The sequence below is a fragment of the Heterocephalus glaber genome, unplaced genomic scaffold (assembly GCF_053883595.1).
Source record: "Heterocephalus glaber isolate CG9 unplaced genomic scaffold, H.glaber_assembly_v1.0 deba00001732, whole genome shotgun sequence".
NCBI classification, from domain to species: domain Eukaryota; kingdom Metazoa; phylum Chordata; class Mammalia; order Rodentia; family Bathyergidae; genus Heterocephalus; species Heterocephalus glaber.
The window spans coordinates 1,260,270-1,286,441 of record NW_028258443.1 but is presented as its reverse complement, the minus strand read 5'-3'; the positions used below and the strand labels follow the sequence as shown (position 1 = coordinate 1,286,441).

Sequence of the window (26,172 nt, the reverse complement as noted above, 5' to 3'; positions counted from 1 at the left end):
GCAAAGATGCAGACCCAAGGACCAGTGGAACAGATTAGAAGATGTAGAAACAACTCCAGACACACTCAGCCACCTCATCTTTGACAAACGAGCCAAACACCCTCACTGGAGGAAAGATATCCTCTTTAATAAATGGTGCTGGAAAAATTGAGTTTCAACGTGCCAAAGATTAAAACTAGACCTCTATCTCTCACTATGCACTAAAGTAAAATCAAAATGGATTAAAGATCTAAATATTAAAATAGTAACATTGAACCGGCTAGAACAGAGTTTAGATAGAACTCTTGAAGACATTGGTGTAGGAAAAGATTTTATGAACAAAACCTCAGTTGCCTGTGAACTAGCACAAACAATCAACAAGTGGGATCTCTTCTCATTAAAAAGCGTCTGCACAGCAAGAGAAACCACCAATAGTGTGAAGAGACAACCCACAACGTGGGAAAAATTTTTCACCTGCTGTTCCTCAGACAAAGGTCTACTATCTCGAATCTATAAAGAACTTTAAAAAATCAGACCTCCCAAATTTAAAGACCCAATCCAAAAATGGGCATCTGAAATGAACAGATATTTCTCAGACAGAGAAGTAGAAATAGCAAATAAACATATGAAAAACTGTTCAACATCACTGGTCATTCGAGAGATGCAAATGAAAACAATCCTGAGATTCCACCTCACCCCAGAAAGAATGGCTCTTATCATGAACTCAACCAATAACAAATGCTGGCAGGGCTGTGGGGAAAGAGGAACCCTGCTCCACTGCTGGTGGGAGCGTAGACTGGTGCAACCACTGTGGAAATCAGAATGGAGATACCTCAAAGAACTAGGACTGGAAGTCCCACTTGACCCAGCTATTCTCCTGCTGGGTATCTTCCCCAAAGAATTAAAAGAATCATACCACAGTGATCTATGTGCACCCATGTCCATTGCAGCACAATTTGTAATAGCTAAAACTTGGAAAAAGCCCAAATGCCCATCAACTGGGGACTGGATAAAGAAAATGGGTTTTTAAAAAAAATAAAATGGAGTACTACTCAGCCATAAAAAATGAGAAATTAGAGACATTTATAGCTAAATGGATGCACATACAGGCAATACTCTTAAGTGAAATAAATAGAACACACATGTATAAATACCTAATAGTTTCTCTGGTGTGAGAAACTGAAAGTGTAAATAAGGACTAAAAGGTATAATAGATAATGTGAAATAGGAAGAAAAGGGGCAAAGGGGAAGGGGAAGTGGGAGGGGTAGGGGAAAGGAAAGAAGGGAATGGAATTAATATGAGAAAATGGAGGGCTGGGGATTTAGCTCAGTGGTTTTACCACCTGCTGCGCAACTGCAAGGACCTGAGTTCGATCCCTGGTACCAAAGAAAAAAAAAAGAAAAAAAGAAAATGGAAAAATGGAAACAAAGTCTTTGTAAATAGGGAGGGATGGAGGTGCTGAAGGGAGAGCAGGGCAAGGGTGAAAAATAAGAACCAAGAGAGATTATGTAAAGGTGCAAATTTCCAATGATGAATGTCATTATATTGTATACCTAAAATGTACTAATAATTAGAATGAATAATCAATAATGTAAAATAGGAAGACAAGGTCCAAAGGGGTAGGGGTAGTGAGAGGGGCAGGGGAAAGGAAAGAAGGGAAAGAAAAAATGATGAGAAATGGAAAAAATGGAAACAAACTCTTTGTAAATAGGGAGGGATGGAGGGGTTGAAGGGAGGGCAGAGGAATGGAGAAAAAATAAGCACCAAGAGAGATCATGTAAAGATGCAAATTTCCAATGATGAATGTCATTATATTATATACCTAAAATATACCAATAAAATTAATTTTAAAGAGAACTGAGTAGCAATCTAATATAAAGGTAAATTTAAAGTAAAATTTTTCTTTATGACCAGATTATTATAAATATTTTAATGCCTTCAAAAATTAAGACATTATCACAACATTTGTCAGTGTATATTAAAATTTTAAAAGTTCTTACATTAACATATGCTGACATTTAAAAAGAATGATGAAGCAGAGAATTAGATAAAGGCAGAAATTACTTCTGCATACATCTTGAAGAACAGCAGAAGTTATTTAGGAAGAATATATTTTTAATTAAATTAATGGCTTCAATTAGCTCTAAATTTGATTTAACTTTCAAGGGCCCAGTTAGCTAATAACAGTATAACTGAGTACCTACTATGTGCAATGCTGGGTGCTATTTTGCACTGATTATAAAACTATCACAAGCAAAACCTATGAAAGATGACTATTCAGTTGATGCTGTACTTAGGCTAGAAAGAATAATTTAAGTCACATGGATAAATGAAAATCTAACATGCTAATAGTAGAAATGTAAAATATAAAATTATTATATATCACAATGTTAAAAAGCTAAAGCTATGCCCTAAAATGCTTTTATGTTAGTACTATGAGAAAAATGGACAATACTGTGTGTTCTTTAAAAAAAAATCAAGGAGTTGCAGTTGTGATCCGGTGACTGAGCATTTGTCTAACATGTGCAATGTCCTGGGTTCAATTTCCAGCACTGCAAGAAAAACAAACAAACAACCCTCTCTTCCCATAATGATAAATACAACGGTTTCACCTGCAAGGTAGAGGAGATAGAAACTTAATTATTGTTTAAGTTCCATGGAACAGGTGATGGCATGCTTCATCAAATTTCTTAAACCACAGAAGGCTCAAGATGCAATATGCATACATACCAATATCCCATGATTAATATATTCATTACATTGTGCAAACACATATTAGTAGAAGTATTTTTTTTAGAAACATATTACACTGGAGGCAGAGTGAAAACATTTATGGCCTCATAAGTAGCAAAATATTTTTTAAAGGTCTATTAGAAATGAATGACTGGTAAAGATTAGACAATAAATATCACAAAAAAGACTGACAAAGAGTTAAACTAGGAATGAGGCTTCATTAGATATAGAAGGAATAAAAGTCAGTATTTTCTAATATGATTTTTAAAAATCTATTCACATTGTAGCTGTAGAAAAAAGATGCTTAGCTTGGGCTGGGGATTTGGCTCAGTGGTTTCACCGCCTGCTGTGCAAGCACAAGGACCCGAGTTTGATCCCCGGGTACCAAAAAAAAAAAATGCTTAGCTTAATGGATATTTATCTTATTAGCCATTATCCAGATTTTCCCTAAAAAAAACCAAAAACCAAAAAACATAATTTTCCAGGTGTGAGGAGTCCAAATTCAAGCTCAATCTGGGCAACTTAACCATTTAGGGTGACCCTGCCTCAAAATAAAAAAACAAAAAAGAGCCGTGCTTGCAGCTCACTGTTAAGGCCCCGGGTCCAGTCCACAGCACCACACACACAAATTTTCATTTGAGGGCCAGGGATTTAGCTCAGTGGTTCTGGCGCCTGCCGCTCAAGCACACGGTCCCAAGTTCGATCCCCGATACCAACAAAACAAAACAAAACAAATTTTCATTTGATATGTTTTTATATTCTTGAAAGCATATTTAAACAAATACCATTATATTTAAATTTGAAATTTCCAAGTGTGGTCATGTTATCCCATAGGATTTTTCTGAATAAGTAAAGTAAAATATTTATTACTTATCTATGTTAAATATACCAAAATTATTCTTTTAATTTCTTCAAGAACAACAAAAACCCTCAGACTTTTATTATTTCAAAACAATAAATTTAATACTCTCAGAACAGGAAGATGGCAAAAATGTCTCGTCCTGAGTAGAACATGGAACTTTTCCTGTATTAAAAATTGACTTGACTTCATTTATACATATTCACACAATGTCCTCCTCAGTGCTAATGATATGCATGTGGAGAAAGCCTAACCAGAGGGAGAAATTGTTGACCAGAAATACACAAAAGTGAACTTGTGATTCTTAAATTATCACACTGATTTAATCAACTATTATATAATTCAGTTCAATTCTAAGGTATTTATACATATTCCAAATAATTCAGAATCTGGTAAGAAACAAAATATACTTGTGCTTTGGAAAAATGTTTACTAAATAATGCTACTGTGAGCTAAAATGAATATCAACAAATAAATATTCAGCGCACAGGAATAAAGAATACCAAAATATATATAGTGACTATATAAGAATGAGGTATGATCAAAACATACAGTGAATGTTCACATTTTAAAAAAATTTATTATGGTAAAAGACATATTGCCATTAACCACTTAGTAGTCCGATTATTTAAATACATATGACCAAAAACTACATTTTTTATTAATTTTTGTAAGATAATACAACAGGAAATATAAAAATGATAATTTTACCAAATTTATTCAATACAAGAATCAATTGGTTGAAATGACCTGCCCGAGTGATGCTCGGGATAGTAAGTAAACAAACATGTTGCCCATGAAAGGAGTGATGCTCAGGATAAACTGTTAAGTGGTTAATCCCCCTCAAAATATTTCCCCTTGCTTCAAACACACTCAATCTTTCCTACCACTTTCTACAGCAGTTTTGGAAATCCTCTTTTATGAGTGGCTTCAGTTGTTCTGTCATGGCTGACTTGATATCTTGAAATGATTCAAAATGTTTCTTTCATGGTCATTTTGGTTTTGGGGAAGAGCCAAAAGTCGTACGGTGCCAGATCCAGTGAATAAGGTAGATGAGGACATAGTAATGTTTCCATTTGATGGCACTCAGCTGCAGCACTCACTTCATTTTTTGCCATACCTTGTAATGACACTCATGAAAGAAGACTTTCCGAACTGCTTCAGAAAGCGGCAAGAAAGATAAAGTGTATTCAAAGTAAGGGGAAGTATTCTGAAGGGAAACAATGGCAATGTGTCTTTTACTGTAATAATTTTTTACTTAAACATCCACCAAATATTTTGCTGTACATGGAACTTTACTTCTTAGTATTTTCTATTGTCTTTTAGTAGTCTCTTGAAACAGATCTTAAGAGGGCGCCATTGTTTACTTGAAACTTCATACACTTTATTTGATAAACTTTAAATAATATGATTTAATGATTATAAAATTTGCCTATTCAAATCTTATTATTGAGAAAGATACCTGTTCCTCTGTTCTTGCTTCAATAACTGAGCAGCTATCTTCCTCAAATCAGTTACTTCCTTCAAATCATCATCATCTTCTTCTGTAAGGAACTGTTCTTTCTCAAGTCTGAAAGTTGATACAAACATGGTTATCCCAAAAGAAAGACAGACTATTTTATGTCAGCTTATAGAAACAGAAACCACTTTTGTTTTCAACACGATGTGAAAGCTAAAATCTATTGTATTTAAAATACCAAAATAAGAAATAAAGAATATTTAAGGAAAACACATCTACATTCTCTACTCAATATAAATGTGGCATACTAATCATATTAATATAATCAATGGCTAACAAATAATGGTTAAGCACATAATCATTTTAAAAGTTATGAAATAATGTAATGGGCATAGTAATTTAACAATGCATATAGCCCAGCCTTGAGTGTAACAAGCACTACAAAGCTCTAAATGGCCCACTTTTATGAATAAATAAAAACTGTTATGAAAATTTCTCACTTTATTGAACCACACTGCTTTTATCAGTTCATTCATTTTGACTTTAAAAATCTATGTAAAATGTTAAAGGAAATGAAAAACAGGTTCAAGCAAGACTTTTTAAATTTGCCAGGAATATTAATTAAAATGTCATTTTTCTTATTTAAAGAAAACAAAGAAATTTTAAAATAAATTATTCTCCAAACTCTAGTTATTTTATCTCAAAAAGAATTTCATTTAATAAACACTATTGCTAGGCATGGTGGCACACTCCTATAAATCCCATCACTTTGGGAGGCTAAGGCAGAAGGATTGCAAGTTCAAGTTCTGCCTAGGAAACACAGTGAGATCCTGTCTCAAAATAAAAATTAAAAGGACTGGGGATGTAGCTCAGTGGTAAAGAGTCCCTGAGTTTGATCCCCAGTACCATAGAAAAAAGTAATCAACCCATGAGACTTTATATCTTTATAACATCTTCCATGACACTGATGACTCAAATTTAGGCAACTCTTCTCACTAGATAAGGTGAAAAAGTATGAGAAGAATGAAATCTAAAGAGTATAAGATGGGATGGTGTTATAGTTCAGTGGCACAGGGTCTGCCTCACATGCTTGAGGCTGTAGGCTCCAGGTTCAATACCCAGTACCCCTTCCTCCCCCAAAAGAGAAAAAGTTACTAATGAAGTCACTTACATGAAATACAATGTAGAGAAAAAACTATGGGGGTCGGAAAGAGCTTGGTTTGTGCCCTAGGTACTAGCAGACATTAATTAAGAGGGTTTAGGTAAAAAATATAGTCTCTGAACTTCACCATCCTCATTTGTAAAAATGGGGTCAACATCAATCCTGCAGGGTTTTAGTGAATGTTAAATGAGAAACATGGGAAAGCCCACAGTACTGATCTTGGTACACAGTAGGTATTCAACAAATTTTCCTTCCTTCTTTCTTGTAGTTATGCAGTATCCTAAAAGGAATGACTGAAAACAATCTGTTAGGTCATATTCCATCATTCCGTAAGGTGGAGGATAAAAAAATGATCCCTATCACAATTATTTTAATAAAATATGAAAAAATTGCCATAAACAGTCTGAAAAAATGCAAAGTACATTAGGTGAAGAGAGAGACAACACCTGGGTTGTAGACATTAGAAACTGCAGGTCTCAGTTTCCTTATACCATCCAATACCATCTATCTTAAAGGTTTGTTAAAGAGCTCAAAGGGGGCCGGGGATTTAGCTCAGTGGTTTCGCCGCCTGCTGTGCAAGCCCAAGGACCCGAGTTTGATCCCTGGTACAAAAAAAAAAGAGCTCAAAGAAAGGCCAGGGATTTAGCTCAGTGGCACTGTGCCTGCTTCACAAGCACAAGGTCCTGAGTTCGATCCCCATTACCAAAAATTAAAAAAAAAAGAGCTCAAAGGAATAGTCCTCAGTAATAAAATAGGAGACATTATTATTAAACCTCAGAGGGAAAAAAATGTACATCCTACACTTAAATGCTTACTGTGATTTTTGGTTTAATTAAGGAATTAAGACAGATGAACTATTTGCAAATTAATTAAACCTAACAGAAATGAACAAAAAACTTTACTCTTTCAAGTAAGAATATGTAATAGTTCAAGTATTTATAAGTAATAGTTCATTTTGAAAATTCATATATGCCTACCTTTTGTCATTCCTGAGTTCTTCATTTTTCTGAGATTTTTCAGAGCATCTTTCTTTTCCCTTATATAAAAGAAAATTATTATTTTAAATTTTATGGTGTATTTTTGTGAGACCAAAGAAAACATATTATCAATACTTGTTCACAGTTTTATTTACCTTAAAGAAAGAGACAAATGATCCCATATGTGTTCCGCCTTGTTCAGGAACAGTGACATCTTCTGTGTTGGGGTCAATAAAATCATATATCTCTTGGTCTAAGTATAGATTAGTATTTATTTTAAAATAGATTAGTAAATTCCCTGCACTGCAGTGCTTAGAATAAAAGTTTATTTTCTCAATATAAGAGTTAAAGACAGTATAATTTTTCAAAACCCATTTTAATAAGAGCTATGTACATGAAATAAAAATAGCAGACACCACATGAATTACCTTTCTGAGACTCAGGCTTGCTTCCTAATGTGTGACTGCCATTTCTTGATGTCTGCTCTCTATTTGATTCTGATACTTGAGAGTGAAGGCTGATTGTGTCATCATCTGATGGCTGAAAGGAACAAGCACAAAGTATAAACAAGGCATTAAAACATATGATAAAGATGACATTCTTTTAATTAAACATATTATAAAATATCTACTTTATTTCACCAGTTTTCAAAACAAAAGTTAAAATGTTAAAGTTGACTATTCTGTTTTTAAAAATAAATATATACTTTCTTTTCATTTGAAGTCCTAAAATATAACAACGTTCAAAGTTTCAAACAAAATAAAGCCAAATGTATGCTATTTCAAAGCTCTAATAAAATTATACAATAAAATATTTATCAGCAATAGAAAAGACTCACTTCCGTTGTAGATAATCGTTTCTCTCCATTATCACTTCCAATTCCAGAATCAGGGCCATGATTTTTATTTGGATAAAAATCTTCCATACTACAGAAACAGAAATCCTCAGGGAAGTTAGGACCTTGCTCATAGTTAAATAAATAATTCATACTTAACCTAAAATTTCACTAGATAATACAGAACATATATTTCTAACATATAAGATCCTCGAGGACTTGAGGAATATCAGAAATCTTCCTACAAAATATTTTATTCATGTTTCTCACGCAGCATTTTTTCCATCTTGTGCTCTGTTACAAAGTATCAGTGGTTAACAATAACTTATTTCTTCTGAGAGATTCAGAAAAACAGACTGCCCTGCTCAAAACTTATTTTGATGAAAGGCCTACTTTTCTCATTGGTTTGGCAAATTTCATCACCAGGCTTTGAAACATTTTTAATTCTATACAGTTTCCTCTTCATTAGCTCTAAAAACATGCTTTTAGTCATACAAATGATACCCATCATATAATCAAAAAAAGAGAGAATGTAGGGAGGGAAAAGGTATTCCATATATCAAATGCAGGATGTTTTGGTGCAGGATTATAGCTACCTTTATAAATTTCTGAACTACAAAATATGTATACCACTCAGGTTGCAAAGCATATTTCTCTTTAATTTACCATTTACGACACATTCTACAATGGCTGCTAAGTGTTTTAAAGATAATATAGTTTATATTTCTTGTAAAAACTCTAGCAGATGGTGGTGTTCTCTCATTTTAAACTGAAGAGACTGAGGGTAGCAAAGATGAAGCAATTTGCTCAGGGACATACAACTTGCAACAAGCAGTGTAAATGTTATCCCCAGATTACCTAGTACTAAAGTCCTGGATCTTAATCACTGTCCTATAATTTTTCCTCTAAATACAATTTCATGCTGAAAAACTTATTTTTATATTTTTCAGGAATATATATATATACATATGTATATATATATATATATATATATATATATGTAAGCAAGCATCTACCAAATATCCTGCACTATGCTGAATGTACAACAAGGTGTTTACAAAATAGACAAGGCATGGGAGGGCATTCTAGGCAATAAGATTCATACATCCAAGGGCCTGAGTATGAAAGTAGAAAGCACATACAAGAATTTTCTAAGTAGTTTGTTACAAACAATGAATGTATTGTCATACAACTCGGCATATCTGTACTGAACATCAGGTAGCCACTAGCCACATATGACTACTAAACACTTGAAACGCGGATAGTGCAAATTGAAACATGATAAATATAAAACACACACCAGATTTCAAAGATTTAGTACTCCAAAAAGCATGGAAAATATCTCATTGATTTTGTATTAACTGCATGCTAAAATGATAGTATCTTGATATACTGAGTTAAATAACATGCATTATTAAAATCAATTTACTGTTTCTTTTTACTTTCTTTAAAATAGGATACTAGAAAAATAAAAATTATATATTTAGTTCACATTACATTTCTATTAGCACTGCTAAAAACTATCTTCAAAATATATCTTAATTCTTTCTACTTCTTTTCTTCTCTATTACAATCACCCTGAAGACCATATGCTCTCTGGGCAGTACTACAATAACCTAACTGGTCCCTGTGCTTCTACTTTTGCTTATTTCCAACTTATCCTCCTAAAAGTCAAATAGTTTAACATAAATCAGGTTATGTTACTCTCCTGCTTAAAACTGTCCAATAATTTCCCATTGCATTTTAAATAAAATTCAAACTTTTGGCTGGGCATAGTGGCGCATGCCTGCAATCCCAGCACTTGGGAGGCTGAGGCAGGAGGATTGCAGTGAGTTCAAGGCCAGCCTGGACTATATAGCAAGACCCTGCCTCAAAAAACAACAACAAAACAGTTTTAACTTTTGACCAGACCACAAAGCTCCCACCTGACCTGAGCCCTAAGTACTTCTGTAAAGGCAACTTGTTCCAATAGACCCTTCAGTCACTACTCCAATTATGCTTCCAACCTTTGAACACACTAAAGTCCTTCCAACTTGCAAATATTGTAAGTCAAAACTGCATATAACACATCTAATCTACCAAAAATCATAGCTTAGCAACACAACGCAGCTAACTGTACAGTACTGATTGTTCATCTTTGTTACCAAGTCGCTGACTGGGAGCTGCAGATCACTGCTGCTGCCAGAGAGAGAGAGAGAGAGAGAGAGAGAGAGAGAGAGCGCAAGAGAGAGGGAGAGAGAAAGAGAGAGAATGAAAATGAGTATGAATGATACCACATATCACCTACTCAAGATGGTTTTTACTGAATGTCTATCACTTAAGCACCATCATAAACTGAAACACTGCTAAGCTGAGCCATCATAAGTTGGAGCCCACCTATACAAGTGTGTGTGTGCATGCTATGGTTTGAATGTGCTCCCAAAGTTCATGTGTTGGAAACGTAATTCCTCATGCAAAATACTGGGAGGTGGGCCCTAATGGGAGGTTATTTAGATCATAAGCCGTCTGCCCTAATGAATGTATTAATGTTGTTATTGCAGGACTGGGTTCATTATCCTGGGAGTAAATTTGTTGTAGGAGCATTCAGCTGCTTCTTAACCTCTTTCTTTCTCTTGCCCATGTAATGAGTTCTCTCATGCTGTGGTGCAGCAATAAGATCCTCACAATAAACCAATAAGTAGCAGTTGTATCTTGGACTTCCCAGCATCCAGAACAATGAGCCAAAGAAACTATTGTTTCTAAATCACCATCTCAGACACTTGGTTCTAGAAACACAAAATGGACTAAGTCAGTCTCTCTCTCTCTCTCTCTCTCTATGAGCGCCAAGATCAAAGTGCATGTTAACTCTAACCTAACACACATACACAGCATTCAACAAAACATATCATGAATATACCAGCAGGCATTCAACAGATATTTGTAAAACAATGTATGCCATTACTAAAGTAAATTCCCTTCAAAATAAATAAAAATAAAATTAAGAAATTAGAATAGGAAATTAATTCTAATTTTCATAGAAATCCTTGGTCTACTATTATCCATAATATTAACAAAATAATCTTTAGGAACTAAATCTAATGTTTGATTATTAGTTCTACTCAAACAAGAGAAATATTCAAGAAAAAAGTCCCATATGGGAATTCAAGAACTTGTACTGTTAACAGAATGCCTTCTTCAGTACTTACAAAACACATATGCACTATAGGCCTTATTATAGCATGGTTATGATAATTAATAACTATTAATAATAAGTAACAGAGGGCCAGGAATTTAGCTCAGTGGCACTGAGCCTGCCTTGAAAGCACAAGGTCCTGAGTTCAATCCCCAGTACCAAAAAGAAAAGTAACAGAATAGTACTTACTACATTGCCATTCAAAGTAATGTACAGCAGATATACAATGACAAATCTTTAAATATTTTAGGCAGGGGTGTATTCTTCCTTTTGTGTAGTCTGACCTCATTACAAGTTATTTCCATACATCAGCATGGAATTATATTTTCATTAAGTCTTTCAGATCAATCTACATCTTGAAAGGCTGAATTAGAAACAATATTGAATCTACCATTTCAAAACCTCATGAGGAAAACACCAAAATCATGAAGACCATTGTTTATGGTTTAGATCTGGGATGATCCTCAAAAACATCATGTGTCTGGAAGGTGATTGGATCAGGGGGCCCTATACTCCTCAGTCCACTGATGGGTTCACTGCTGAGTATGCTTAGGAGAGAGCCTGGTTAAAGGCATGTCACTAGGGGCATGACCTGGAAGGACATAGCTCCCTCCTGAGCTCCTCCCCTCTTCTCTATTTCCTGGCATCAATGATGTGAGCACCTTTCCCCTGCCTGGCTCTTCACCACGCCATTTCTGCCTTGGGGCCAGGTGACCATGGGCTGAAAATGTGAAACAAAATAAACCTCACCTATTTTAAGTTGTGGGTGTCAAGTATTATGTCCTAGTCACGAGAAAGGGACTAAGAAAAACATCAATGATATATCATTTTTGATCCAATCATAAAGAGTATGACAAAGGGGTGGGGATGTAGTTCAGTGGTAGAATACCTGACTAGCTTAAAACCCTAGGTTCAATCTTGGCAGAAGGGGATGGGTAATGATATGAAAAAAGGAAGACAGGTATTTCTGGAATGTCCTGTTCTTCTACCAACCTCAATTCAAAGTTAAATTCTATTTGCTATTACAAATGTAGACTACCAAAACCACTTAAGTGAATTAACAGTTATCATAGCTGAGAAATTAATATTTTTGAACTGTAATGTCAAGTGTTTACATTTTTACTATTAAAATAATTATCTGAGAAAATCTCAAATTTATTCTACTCTCCCAGAAGTTCATTTTATGACAGTGATATATAGCTTCAGCCAATTACTGATTTGAACACTGGCACAATTAGCCTAAATATATTCACTACTGTATACTCAAGATTAATAAATATCTTTCATAGAAAGAGAGGACAACAATTATAATCAAAACAGAGTGTAAATATTACTTTACCTGTCTGTGAGAGGCTGAGAGGGCATTCTTTTGCTCAGTGATGGAAGATCAAGAGAATCTGGTTTCTTATCCATTCTACAACATGCTTGGATATTTAAGTACTTAAATATATGTACTTTACCCTTCAAACATATCTGTTAATAAGCAGTGAAATAGATTTAGTTACACATTTCAACATATAAATAGCACCTATCAAGTTATTCATATATTTTAATAATCTGAAATTGTGTTAAAATATCACAATCTTGATTGATACTTTGCATATATAAATAATTTGTACTTTTGACACTAGTTGGAAAAATCTGACAACACTGATACCAGTGAAAATTCTATTGCCTTATCTTCTTAGTGGAAAAGGTTAATTTTCCTATATATCACTCAAGTTTTCCTGTTAAAAGCAAAATGTACAAATCATTAAACAAAACTTATGAAAGTTGCCTTTATTTAAAAAAAGAAATATACTATTCATTGGATTTGTAAGAGTAAAACAAATACGTAATTCTTTAAAATAATCTCACTCAAACTACTAAGATGTCTGGAATAAACACTGAAAGAAGACTAATAATAAAGAAAATGTAAATATGAGGAAAATGAGTTTGTTGAAAGGTAAAACAGTAGGCCAGTTGGAACAAAATAATAAAAAAAAATTAAATAATTCAATGAGAATAATACTCTGGAGAAATTATTTTCATGGAAGGAAAGGAATGAAAAGGGGAAAACAATGTGAGAAGGCATTTTGAGCTGGACCAGGTGGCACAAGCCTGTAATCCCAGCACTTGAGAAGCTCAGACAGGAGGATCTCAAGCTCAGGCCCAGTCTGAGCAATTTAGTGACTTAGCAAGACTCTGTCTCAAAATAAAATATAAAAAAAGAGAGGGCTGGCAATGTAGCTCATTGCAAAAGCCCTGAGTTTTATCCTTAGCACTGAAAAAAAAAAGTATACATCTTGTACAGGAAAAGGCGAGAAATGAGAGGAAAGGAAGTCAGTTTCTCAAAGATTAATTACAATCACTGAGTGATATCAAATAAATATTTCTCAAAATTTTAAATAAGAATGTTTTGTTTTATGGAAACAAGAAAACCTCACTTGCATGTAAAAATAACAAGGATAACAGTAAGACAACTATATTAAAAACAATTATAATTTCAAGTAAAAAGAATGCCTTTTAGATAATTTACTGGGTAACAACTCTGACTTGACCACTGAAAGTTTTCATTTAAAAGGAAAATTAAAATGTTTGAACTATCAGAATAGAAATACATTAATTACTAATTAAGATGGGCTAAATAGTGTCCTAATACCTGCTTAAACTAGAAAAACATTTATCTTTTATTATCAAATTAAATGCTAGTGACTTACTTCTTCTGTAAATTTTAACAAAAAAAGGTTTGTTTCGTTTGGGGATTTTTGAGATAAGGTCTCCTCCAGTCCAGGCTGGCCTTGAACTTACTATGTTCAGGCTGTCCTCAAACTTGCAATTCTCTTGCCTCAGCTCCAGTGCTGGGATTACTGGAATATGGTTACCACACCAGGCAAACTTTTATTTTTATTTGGGTAATTCATGCCCAGAGTTTAAAAAATGAAACAGAATTACAAAGCTAATAAAAGAATCCCCCATTCTGTTTTCAATTTTTAAGTCCCAATCCCCACTTCAAATTCTTTTAGTTGGTTTTCTGCTATTTATTCCATATTTATAATTAACATGTTTCTGTTGCTTTTTTAACTTTTCAAATATAAATTTTATTACTTAAAGTCTCACTAAAGAAGATAGGGGCTTGAATATTTTACATTACCACTACCACCATTATCACCAACACCATCACTACCATGCTCCTTCATCAACTCCTATTGACTCACATAATCATACTTCCCCTCTGTTCAAAAGTATAGCACAGTCCTCCATTCGACACTCTCCCTGGCGCGACCATCCAGCATAAACTGGTGAGACAAGCAGCGTGAAGCTCCGCGGCCCTCCCGGGCCACGCACACCACAGTGAGGTCCCAGGTGCGGCTTGGAACCCCACCTCCATCCCACACTCTCCCCGGCGCGACCAAACAGCATAAATCCATGAGACAAGCAGCATGAAGCTCTGTGGCCATCCCGGGCCCCGCCCACACCACGGTGAGGTCAGCTTAGCTATGCGGGTGCCTTCAAGGCCCAATCCCCCCCCCCACCTCTGGCCTTCTGGCTTTTCTGCTACCTGGTCCCACACTGCAAAGGCACAGGGGATTATAAAGAACCTTGTCCTGAGCACCAAAAGACAGAGCAGAAGTTAGTAACAGAAAGAGGGCTTCTCAGGCTCCTCAAAGAAAACCGAAGCTCAGCAGAAAAGTAAAGAGAACCTCTACAAGAAAGGCACATCAGACCACTATACTTGGTCTGCTGTTGGCTTGCTAAAACTCAATGACTCCTATATGCACACGGATTCCTACGTTGCCTACTGTGACAGCAGAGACATACCCTGAAGGAGGCCCATAATTTTTATTTTTTGCTATATGCAAAAAAGAAAACAAATTTTTCTTTTTTCTCTTATTTTTAATTCTTAACTTTTACTTTTTTCTACTCTTCAAATTTTTACTTTTCTTTCTTTTCTTTCTTTTATCTTTTCTTTCTCTCCCTCTCACTTGTTCTCTTGCTGTCCCACATTGCTCTTCATCTCCCCATTTGTTCCTTTCTACACTGAATTTGGATTTCTCCTTTATTTTTCTTTTCTTCTCTTTTTCCTTCTCTTGATTATCATTAGGTTTAAAGGAAAGTAAATACGGTATCTAGCCCCCCTGTTGCTGTTAGGTGATTCTATTCACATCTTTGTTCTTTCACTCTGCCTTTTCCTCTTGCCTTTAACAACTTCTTAGAGTTTGTGTGATCTTCCTATGTCTTCTGGCCTCACCGCTAAGCTTTCCTGATCTTTCTACCTGTCCCTCCCTCCCAAACTCCTTTTAACTCCCCACCCCAAAGGGGAGAGATGCTATATTGAAGAGTTTATTCATTATAAACTTACGTTGAGTTGGTCCTCAGTTTTAATTTAACTCACATAGTTAAATGTGATAGATGAATAACTACCACAAAATGTCATACTCTAAGCTGCGCTTGATGCTATGGTATTGCTGATTGTGTCATTTGGGCTAACATGTTGTGATTGATCTAATCAGTTTTCCTTCCTGGTATAAGGGAAATAAAATAGCCTCAGAGTCATTAGAGTCTAAAAACCCAAACACAAGCTATATCTGGAAGGCACCTCTGAAAAGCAATTATTCCACAAGGGTTTTAAACACAAGCAACAAAGATACCTACATTAAGCAATTTTGAAATATCAACCCAGGAATTAAACCAAGGACAGTAACAAAAACAAAAAATGAGAAGACACTTAAGCAAGGCAAAAACACAGGATTCCACGCTACAAAAAGGAAATTCTGGGGGAAATGAGGTGGAAAAGTCTGATAAGCAACCATTTGGACACCCTGAACTGATAGCACAGGAAGTAACAAAGCAGATGCATGAGGCTATAGAAAAATTCAAAGCAGAAATAATCTCCCAGATAAATACAGACATGGTGACCAGAGTGAAAGACATGATTAGAGGCTCTAGAGCAGAAACAGATAAGAAAATAGATGAGATCAGAAACATGCTGGAAGCTGTGAATGCCCAGCATAAGAAAGAAATGGAAAACATGATCACCCAACATAAGAAAGAAATGGAATCCATGAAACAGATTCAAACAGATATTCAGGAGATTAAAAACTCCACTGAAAGCATGCAGAGCAGATTAAGAGAATCTGAAGACAGAATATCAGATATAGAAGACAGGATTGCGGTTAAGGACCATGAAAACAGAGATTACTTAAAGATAGTAGGGGACCATGAGAAACCATTCCAACAGCTGCTAGATGATGCAAAGAAGAATAACATAAGTCTGATAGGAGTCCACAAAAAAACAGGAGAAACTAAAACTGACATAAAAAAACTGTTCACAGAAGTAATAGTAGAAAACTTCCCAGGCAGAGGTAGAGAATTGGACATACAGATAAGTGAGGCATATAGAATTCCAACTAGCCATGATCAAATAAAATCTACACCTAGACATATAATAGTCAGGATCCCAGAAACCCAGCAGAAGAACAAAATTCTACAGGCAGTTGAGAAAAGAAACAAATCACCTACAAAGGAAAGCCCATCAAAATCACGGCAGACTTCTCAACACAAACCCTTAAAACAAGGAGGGCCTGGAGTGAAGTATTTCAAGCCCTAAAAGAAAACAATTTCCAAACTAGACTGTTGGATCTGGCAAAATTATCTTTCAAAGTCGATGGGGAAATTAGATACTTTCATGACAAAGAACACCTGAGAAATTTCATGAACACCAAACCAGCACTCCAAACAATTTTAAGCAATATCCTAGAAAAAGACAATGAAGGTAACAACTCCATGAGGCCCAACAGAGGGAAGCCACCAGGCAAGGTAAGATACTAAAGCAAAAGGGGGGAAATTAAGAAATAAAAGAGCCAACAACAGTAAAACATCGTGACAAGCATGAGTCAGTATCTGTCAATGACAACTATCAATGTTAATGACCTCAATTCACCAATCAAAAGAAATAGACTGACAGAATGGATTAAGAAGCAAAACCCAGCAATATGCTGTATATAAGAAACACACCTAACTGAAAAGGAAATCCATAGATTGAAAGTAAAAGGATGGAAAACAGTTCTCCACATGACAGGAACCCAGAAAAAACCAGGTATAACAATCTTATTTGCAGACAAAGTAGATTTCAAACCAAAACTAATTAAGAGAGACAAAGATGGTCAATACATACTTGTGAAGGGAACAATCCAAGAGGAAGAGATGACAATCATAAATATATATACACCAAATACGAATGCCCCCAACTATACAAAACAAATATTAATGGACATGAAAAACCAAATAAGCACTAATACAATTTTAGTGGGGCAACTTAACACCCTTCTATCACAAAGAGACAGATCAACTAGAAAAAAAATTAACAATGAAATTCTAGAACTGAAGAAAGCTATTGAACAAATGGACTTAATAGATGTTTACAGAGTGTGCCACCCCACAAATTGAGAATACACATTCTTTTCAGCTGCATACAGGTCATTCTCCAAAATAGACCACATGCTAGCTCATAGGACATATCTAAGTAAATGTAAAAGAACTGAAGTTATCCCCTGAATATTATCAGACCATAGTGCAATAAAATTGGAGATCAATAACATAAGAAACCACAAAACTCCCACAAACACATGGAAATTGAACAACACCCTCCCGAACAACCAATGGGTGACAGATGAAATTAAAGAAGAAATTAGACAGTTTCTACAAGTAAATGAAAATGCCAGTACAACATACAGGAATCTGTGGGACACAATGAAAGCAGTTCTACGGGGGGAAATTCATAGCAGTGAATGCCCATATTAGGACAACAGACAGAACTCAGTTCAATAACCTAATGCAGAACCTCAAGCTCCTAGAAAAAGAAGAGCATAACAAACCCAAAGCTCGTACAAGAAAGGAAATTATAAAGATCCGAGCAGAAATCAATGCAATGGAGACTAAGAGAATGATATCAAAAAATCAATGAATCAAAGAGTTGGTTTTTTGAAAGAATAAATAAAATCGATAAACCTTTAGCCAACCTTATCAAAAAAAGGAAAGAAATGGCTCGAATCCATGCAATTAAGAATGAAAAAGGTGAAGCCACAGCAGATCTGGCAGAAATCCAGAGGATCATCAATACCTACTTTGAGAACCTGTACTCTAATAAAACGGAAAACACAGAAGAAATGGACAGATTCCTAGATACATACAAATTGCAAAAATTAAATGAAGAAGATATAGAAATTCTAAACACCCCAATAACAATGAGTGAAATCGAAAATGTAATAAAAAATTTACCAACAAAGAAAAGCCCAGGTCCTGATGGCTTCACTGTTGAATTCTACAAGACATTTAAAGAAGAGCTATCACCATGACTCTTTTAACTCATCAAGGAAATTGAAAGGGAAGCAATGTTTCCAAATTCATTCCTGAAAGCAAGTGTTACTTTGATCCCAAAACCAGGGAAAGACCCAAACCAAAAAGAGAACTGCAGACCAATCTCCCTAGTGAACACAGATGCAAAAATCCTCAACAAGATACTGGCAAACAGAATACAGAGTGTCATCAAGAAAATCATACACCCTGACAAAGTCGGATTTATTCTAGGGATACAAGGATGGTTCAACATCTGTAAATCAATAAATGTAATACACTATATTACCAGAGTCAAGGACAAAAACCACATGATCATCTCAATAGATGCAGAAAAAGCATTTGACAAAATCCAACACCCATTCATGATAAAAACCCTACAGAAAATTGGAATAGGAGGTCTTTATCTCAACCTGATTAAGGCTATCTATGAAAAACCAACAGCCAACATCATACTAAATGGTCAAAAACTGAAAACTTTTATGCTAAAATCAGGAACAAGACAAGGATGCCCACTATCACTACTCCTGTTCAATATTGTTCTGGAAACATTAGCCATAGCAATTAGAAAAGAGAAAGAAATAAAAGGAATAAAGATAGGAAAGGAAGAAGTGAAACTGTCATTATTTGCTGATGATATGATACTTTACATAGACGATCCAAAAAACTCAGTGAAAAGTCTTCTAGACCTAATTGGCAGATTCAGTAGAGTAGCTGGATACAAGGTCAACACTCAAAAAACAATAGCTTTCTTATATGCAAATAGCAGATCCATTGAAAGAGAAATTTGGGAAATAATTCCTTTTACAATAGCATCTAAAAAAATGAAATATCTAGGAATCAACCTAACAAAGGAAGCAAAAGACCTCTACACTGAAAACTACAGCTCTCTGAAAAAGGAGATCGAAGAGGATATAAGAAAATGGAAAGATATCCCTTGTTCCTGGGTAAGAAGAACCAATATAGTGAAAATGGCCATACTTCCAAAACTACTATATAGATTTAATGCAATGCCGATTGAAATACCAACAATATACTTCACAGAACTAGAGAAAACAATCCAAAAAATCATTTGGAAACAGAAGAAACCTAGAATAGCAAAAGCAATTCTGGGCAACAGTGACATGGCTGGGGGTATCACAATCCCCAACTTGTAACTATACTGCAAAGGTACTGTGATAAAAACAACATGGTACTGGCAAAGAAACAGACCCAAAGATCAGTGGAATAGATTCGAAAATGCAGAAACAACTCCAGACATACTCAGCCACCTCATCTTTGACAAAGGAGCTAACCACCCTCATTGGAGGAAAGATAGCCTATTTAATAAATGGTGTTGGAAAAACTGGATTTCAACCTACCAAAGATTAAAACCAGACCCATACCTATCACCGTGCACTAAACTAAGATTGAAGTGGATTAAAGATCTAAATATTAAGACAGAAACACTAAACTTGCTGGAAGATAAGTTAGGTAGAATTCTTGATGACACTGGCATAGGAAAAGACTTTATGAACAAATCTTCAGTAGCACAGGAGCTAGCACAAAGAATCAACAACTGGCGTCTCATCTTATCAAAAAGCTTCTGCACTGCAAGAGAAACTACCAACAGAGCTAAGAGACAACCTACAATGTGGGAACAAATTTTTAGCAGCTGTAGCTCAGACAAAGGTCTACTATCGAGAATATATAAAGAACTGAAAAAAATCAGACCCCCCCAAATTCAAAGACCCAATTCAAAAATGGGCATCCAAAATGAACAGACATTACTCAGCAAAGAAGTAAAAACAGCAAATAAATATATGAAAAAATGTTCAACATCACTCGTCATCCAAGAGATGCAGATGAAAACAACACTGAGATTCCACTTCATCCCACAAAGAATGGCTGCTATCAAGAAATCAAGAAATAACAAATGCTGATGGGGGTGTGGAGAGAAAGGAACCCTTCTCCATTGTTAGTGGGAATGTAGACTGGTGCAACCGCTGTGGAAATCAGTATGGAGACACCTCAAAGAACTAGGACTACAGGTCCCATTTGACCCAGCTATTCCCCTACTGGGAATCTTCCCCAAAGAATTAAAAGAATCATACCACAGCAATATAGTGCACCTATGTTTATAGCGGCACAGTTTGTAACAGCTAAAGCTTGGAAAGAGCCCAAGTGCCCATCAACTGGAAACTGGATAAAGAAGATGTGGGGTTTTTTTTTTTTATAAAATGGAGTACTACTCAGCCATAAAGAATGAGAAACTAGAGGCATTTATAGCTAAATGGATGCATATTGAGGCCATACTCTTAAGTGAAATATATAGGAAACGCATGTGTAAATACCGAATAGTTTCTCTAGTGTGAGAAACTGAAAGTGTAAATAAGGATGAAAATGATTAAAATGAATAACTGATAATTTGAAATAGGAAAAGGTCCAAGGGTTTGGGGGTGGAGGGAGGGGAAGGGGAAAGGGAAGAAGGGAAAGGAAAATTTATGAGAAAGAAAGAAAATGGAATCAAAGTCTGTGTAAATAGGGAAGGGTGGAGGGGTTGAAGGGTGCACAGGTAATGGGAGAAAAAATAAGAACTAAGATACATCATGTTCAGGTATAAACACCCAATGATAAATGTAAATGTATTGTATACCTAAAATATACCAATAAATATATAAATAAATTACAAAAATAGTACAGCATAGTAGTTAAAGAGCACCATCTCTAGAGTTACAAAGCCTTTGTTTGAATTCTGGCACATGCTAGCATGTGATCCTGAACATGTCATTTAACTTGCATACTTCTGTTTCCTCACATAAGGATGATGACAATACTTCTTTCATACAACTGATGTAAGAATTAAATTAGTTAATATATGTATTTTCATCAATTTTTGGAATATGGTAATTGCTACATAAATCTTTACTATTGGGCCTGATGATGTAGCTCAGTGGTAGAGTGCTTGCCTAACATGCATAAGGCCCTGGGTTCCATTCCCTGCACTGCAAACAAAACAAATCAAAACAAAACAAAAAGTCTTTGCTATGGTTATAATGGTGTCACAATTTTTAATTAAAACAAAATTCAACATTTACATTATTATAATCAAGAAAATAATTACACATGAATGAACCCCTGTAGGGTAATAGGATTACATTTATTTTCACCTTAATTTTTGTTTGTCATAAAGAGCCTCAATTTTGTTTTGCATAATTTTTTCTATATACCTATCATTAATTGTTGTTTCTGACTTTGACAGAACTGTAAAACATGCAGTCAAACGCACCAAGTCATCTATCACTTTATTCCTATTAGAGGGGAGGACTCTACTACTCCAAACTGACTAGCTGCTCTGAGTCTACGCATATCTGTTAATATTGGATGTGAAAAATGCCTCTCTTTTAGTTTAGTCCCCCATTTTGGTATAACATACTCTGCTAGCTTTCTAGAAAAGGGTACATGGGAGTTAAAATTTCTTAGTTTGCATGTTTGAAACATTTTTCTACCTGATATTTGACTAATGCTTGAGTGTAGAAAGTTGGAATTATGCCCTTAGTCTCTGAAGGCACCATTCTAACATCTGCTAGTTTCCAGGGCTGCTGTTAAGAAGTCATTCCAATAACCATTCTTATGAATGTACCCCAATTGTTTCCCTTTACTTTTTCCTTCTGGCTTTAACTGAAGTATGAGTGACAAAAACTGTATAAATCTAAAGTGTACAATATAATGTATTGCTATATGTACACATTGTGAAATAGGTGCCACAACCAAGCTAATTAATATATTCATCACTTCACATACTTATCTTTTTTGTGTGATGTGAAAACACTTGAGAGCTACTCTCTTACATATTTCAAGTATATAATAATTATTAACTATAATCACCATGCTGTACATTAGGCCTATAGTACATAAATACAAAGGAACAATGCTATTGAACCATTATATCCCCTTTTCCCCTACCTCCCAGCCTCTGGTAACCATTTTACCTTTTGTCACTGTAAGGTCAACTTTTTTTTAATTCCACGTATAAGTGAGATCATGCAATATTTGTCTTTCTGTATCTGACTTATTTCACTTAGCATAATGGCCTCAAAATATACCCATGTTGTTGCAAATGTCAGCATTTCCTTCTTTAGGTTGGAATTTCCCATTACACACACACACACACACACACACACACACCACACATCACACTTCACACACATCACATCTGCTTTATCTATTCATTTGTTGGCAGACACTTTGGTTGTATTTATATCCTACTGTGAATATTACTATGAATAATGGTGCAATTGCAGATAACTCTTTGATATAGAGGTTTTATTTCTTTTCAATATTGTGATTTATAAAAAAATATTTGATCATATTCCCATTTCCTGGCACCTAGCTCCTAAACCCCTTATGGAATCTTTGAAGTGATTAAATGTTCTTTTCTATGGTAATGAGATGGCAAGTGCCTAGGGGAACTAGGAGAGCTTCAGGATGAGGGGCTGGTAGCCAGGGAAAACAATCCAAAGATTAGAAAGCTAGAACTTTCAATCCCATCACCCTCACTCCTACCACCTCTACCACATGGGAGAGGAGAAAGGACTGAAGGTTGAGTTAATCACTAATGGCCAACGGTGAAACCAATCCTGGCTACAAAATTAAACTGCCATAACAACCCAAAAAGACAAGGTCAGAAAGCTTCCAGACTGCTGAACATGTGGAGGTAGTGGAGGGTCACCTACCTAGAGAGGATATGGAAGCTTCTCACCTCTTCTTCACATACCTTTTCTTATGTATCTCTTACACTATTCATTCGTATCCTTGAAATACCTTTTGTAATAAACCGAGTAAGTAGTGCTTCTTTGCATTCTGTGAGCCACTCTAGCAAATTAACTGAATCCAAGGAGGTAGCCAGTGGGTCAAAACTATAGGTAGGCACTTTTGTGGGAGCCCTTAACCTGTGAGATCTGATGCTATCTCCAGGTAGAAGTGTCAGTACTGAAATGAATTATAGGCCATCCAGTCAGTATATGCTGTAAAACTGTTTGGTGAGTGGTGATGGTGAGAAATCCTCACACATTTTAGTGACCAGAAGTTATGTATTCTGTGTTGGGAACTAGAATAAAAAACACTGGGTTTTCTTCTATCACTCAGAAGTGGAGTGCAAGATCATATAGTAGATCTATTTTTAACTTTTTGAGGAACCGCTATACTGTTCTCCATAATGATTACTTCATTTTATATTCCTACCAACACTGTACAAGGGGGCCTTTATCTGCATAGCCTCACCAACACTTGTTACCTTTTACTTTTTATAACAATCATACTAACAGGTATGACGTGGTATCTGATCGTGGTTTTGATTTACATTTCCATGATGATTAGTGATGTCGAGCATCTTTTTATATAGCTGTTGACCATTTGTATAACTTCTTTTAAAAATATCTATTCAAGTCCCTTGACTTTTATTAAATTGGGTTCTTTTTCCTATGGAGTTGTATGAGTTACTGATATATTTTAGATATTAACTCCTTATAGGATATGGTTTACAAATATTTCTGAATACATGCAAAAAAATTTTGTGTGGCCTCTTTTGGAAGCCTTTCAGTGTTTTTGTCTCTATCTTTCATTTTAGAGATTATTCCTAAAATCTCTAGTGATCCTTGATTGTCTGCTCATTTTCAAGAATGAGACAATAAAAAGCCAATTGGAAGCTCTAAATACATAGAGCTGATACTCTATGTATTGGTGGTGAGCTTTCATTTATCTGGTGATCCAAGAGGGGCTGGCCACTTCATCAGGTGACTCTGAAAGATCAGTATACAGATAAGTCTTTTCTCCTGGTTCAATCAGTTTATTAAAGAAGAAAGCCACCAATCTTGCCTGAGGTATATGTAAGAGGCTGCAGGCATTCTGAAAGCCAAGCAGGAAAAGTCTACTGGAAGGTCTCAACATTTAGTTTGCAAGCATTCATTTTCAGTATGGAGTATCCTTCCCTATTCATATATAACCAAGCCCCACAACAAAGTTAATGCAGTTTTTCTCTTGTAAGTATCTTGAACTATTCTCCCTCCCCAGCTGAAGTTGTTTTATTTTGGTACTGGGGATTGAACTTGGGACCTTGCGCTTATGAGGCAGGCACCGGAACCACTGAGCTAAATCCCTGGCCCTAGTTGAAGTTTTTAATAAATGGAACACATTCTTTTCTCTGTAAAACTTGAACAGACTCCCTGTTCCCATTCCTGTAATGATTGGTTGCTAACCCTTTTTATCTATGTTACAGAAGAATGAACTAATAACATCATAGGATGATCTATAATTTTAATTTTGAGAACTGGGGATTCCTCAATGGTGCATCGGATATCCATTAACATCAAGAAATCTGAAAAGTTGATTGTATTAAAAACCTATAAAACTACCAGCTTCTCCCCAAAGTCATCCTTCTGCAACCTTCTCCCTCATAATAACCCATAATCATGCTTTCTGGGATAAAGAGGATTTATGGCTTTGTCCTCCATCTTCTTCGTTGGAACCTCCTTTTCTCCAAGCAGTGATGTTTAGTGTTTGATGTTTGTCTCATATCAGATGCATGAATATGATTTGGGAGTTCAGTAACATGTGGAGCTCCTGACTCTAGTTCAATCTTTTTTATAGGTATGCTGTCCAATATGATAACCACTAGCTAGATGTGGCTATTTAAATTAAATCTGAATAAAACTAAAAATTCAAATTTTCTGTCACTACATACAATTTCAAGTACTCAACAGCCACTGTGGCTACCACATTCAGCAATTTAGAAAGTGAACACTTCCATCACCACAGAAAGTACTAATGGGTAATTCTTCGCTAAAGAGTAAATGCCAAGATTCTCCTGAAGCAAGGATTGAGTCATATGGCTACTGAGATGAGGGCAAACATTTAAGGATCTACGTACTACTCAGAGTAAATTCTAGGCTTCTACTGAGGCAAGTGAGGGGTAATCATGTGGCCATGGGGCTAAGGGTAAGAATCTAAGGGTGTTCATGTTCATAGAAGCACAATTTGTAATAGCTAAAACTTGGAAGCAGACCAATTGCCCATCAACTGAAGACTGGATAAAGAAAATGTGGTTTTAAAATAAAATGGAGTACTACTCAGCCATAAAAAATGAGAAATTAGAGACATTTATAGCTAAATGGATACACATTGAGGCGATACTCTTAAGTGAAATAAATAGAACACACATGTGTAAATACCAAATAGTTTCTCTAGTGTGAGAAACTGAAAGTAAAAATAAGGACTAAAAGGTATAATAGATAATGTGAAATAGGAAGAAAAGGGGCAAAGGGGAAGGGGAAGTGGGAGGGGTAGGGGAAAGGAAAGAAGGGAATGGAATTAATATGAGAAAATGAAAAAATGGAAACAAAGTCTTTGTAAATAGGGAGGGATGGAGGGGTTAAAGGGAGGGCAGGGGAATGGGGAAAAAATAAGAACCAAGAGACATTATGTAAAAGTGCAAATTTCCAATGATGAATGTCATTATATTGTATACCTAAAATGTACCAATAAAATTAATTAAAAAAAGAATCTAAGGGTGTAAATTTTAAATCTGTAGTGTCCAGTATGGTAGCCACCAGTCACATGTAGCTATTTAAATGTAAATTAAAATAAATCAAAATAAAATAAGTAAAAAAAAATGGCTCCCTAG

At 35.4% G+C, this 26,172-nt stretch overlaps 1 protein-coding gene across 3 annotated transcripts in view; it reads right to left on the bottom strand.

Annotated features, from left to right (window-relative positions):
* Lrch2 (leucine rich repeats and calponin homology domain containing 2) overlaps positions 1 to 26,172 on the bottom strand; it is a 101,245-nt gene that overhangs the window by 39,599 nt on the left and 35,474 nt on the right. For 2 of the 3 annotated variants that reach the window (XM_004874792.4, XM_004874793.4), the window contains exons 6-11: positions 12,517 to 12,650; positions 8,009 to 8,096; positions 7,599 to 7,710; positions 7,326 to 7,423; positions 7,171 to 7,229; positions 5,035 to 5,142 (exon numbers count right to left, since the gene is read on the bottom strand). In XM_004874792.4, the coding sequence (XP_004874849.2) occupies positions 5,035 to 5,142; positions 7,171 to 7,229; positions 7,326 to 7,423; positions 7,599 to 7,710; positions 8,009 to 8,096; positions 12,517 to 12,650 (599 nt within the window). The remainder of the gene's footprint in view (positions 1 to 5,034; positions 5,143 to 7,170; positions 7,230 to 7,325; positions 7,424 to 7,598; positions 7,711 to 8,008; positions 8,097 to 12,516; positions 12,651 to 26,172) is intronic. The other variant, XM_021252181.2, reaches the window with a different exon arrangement.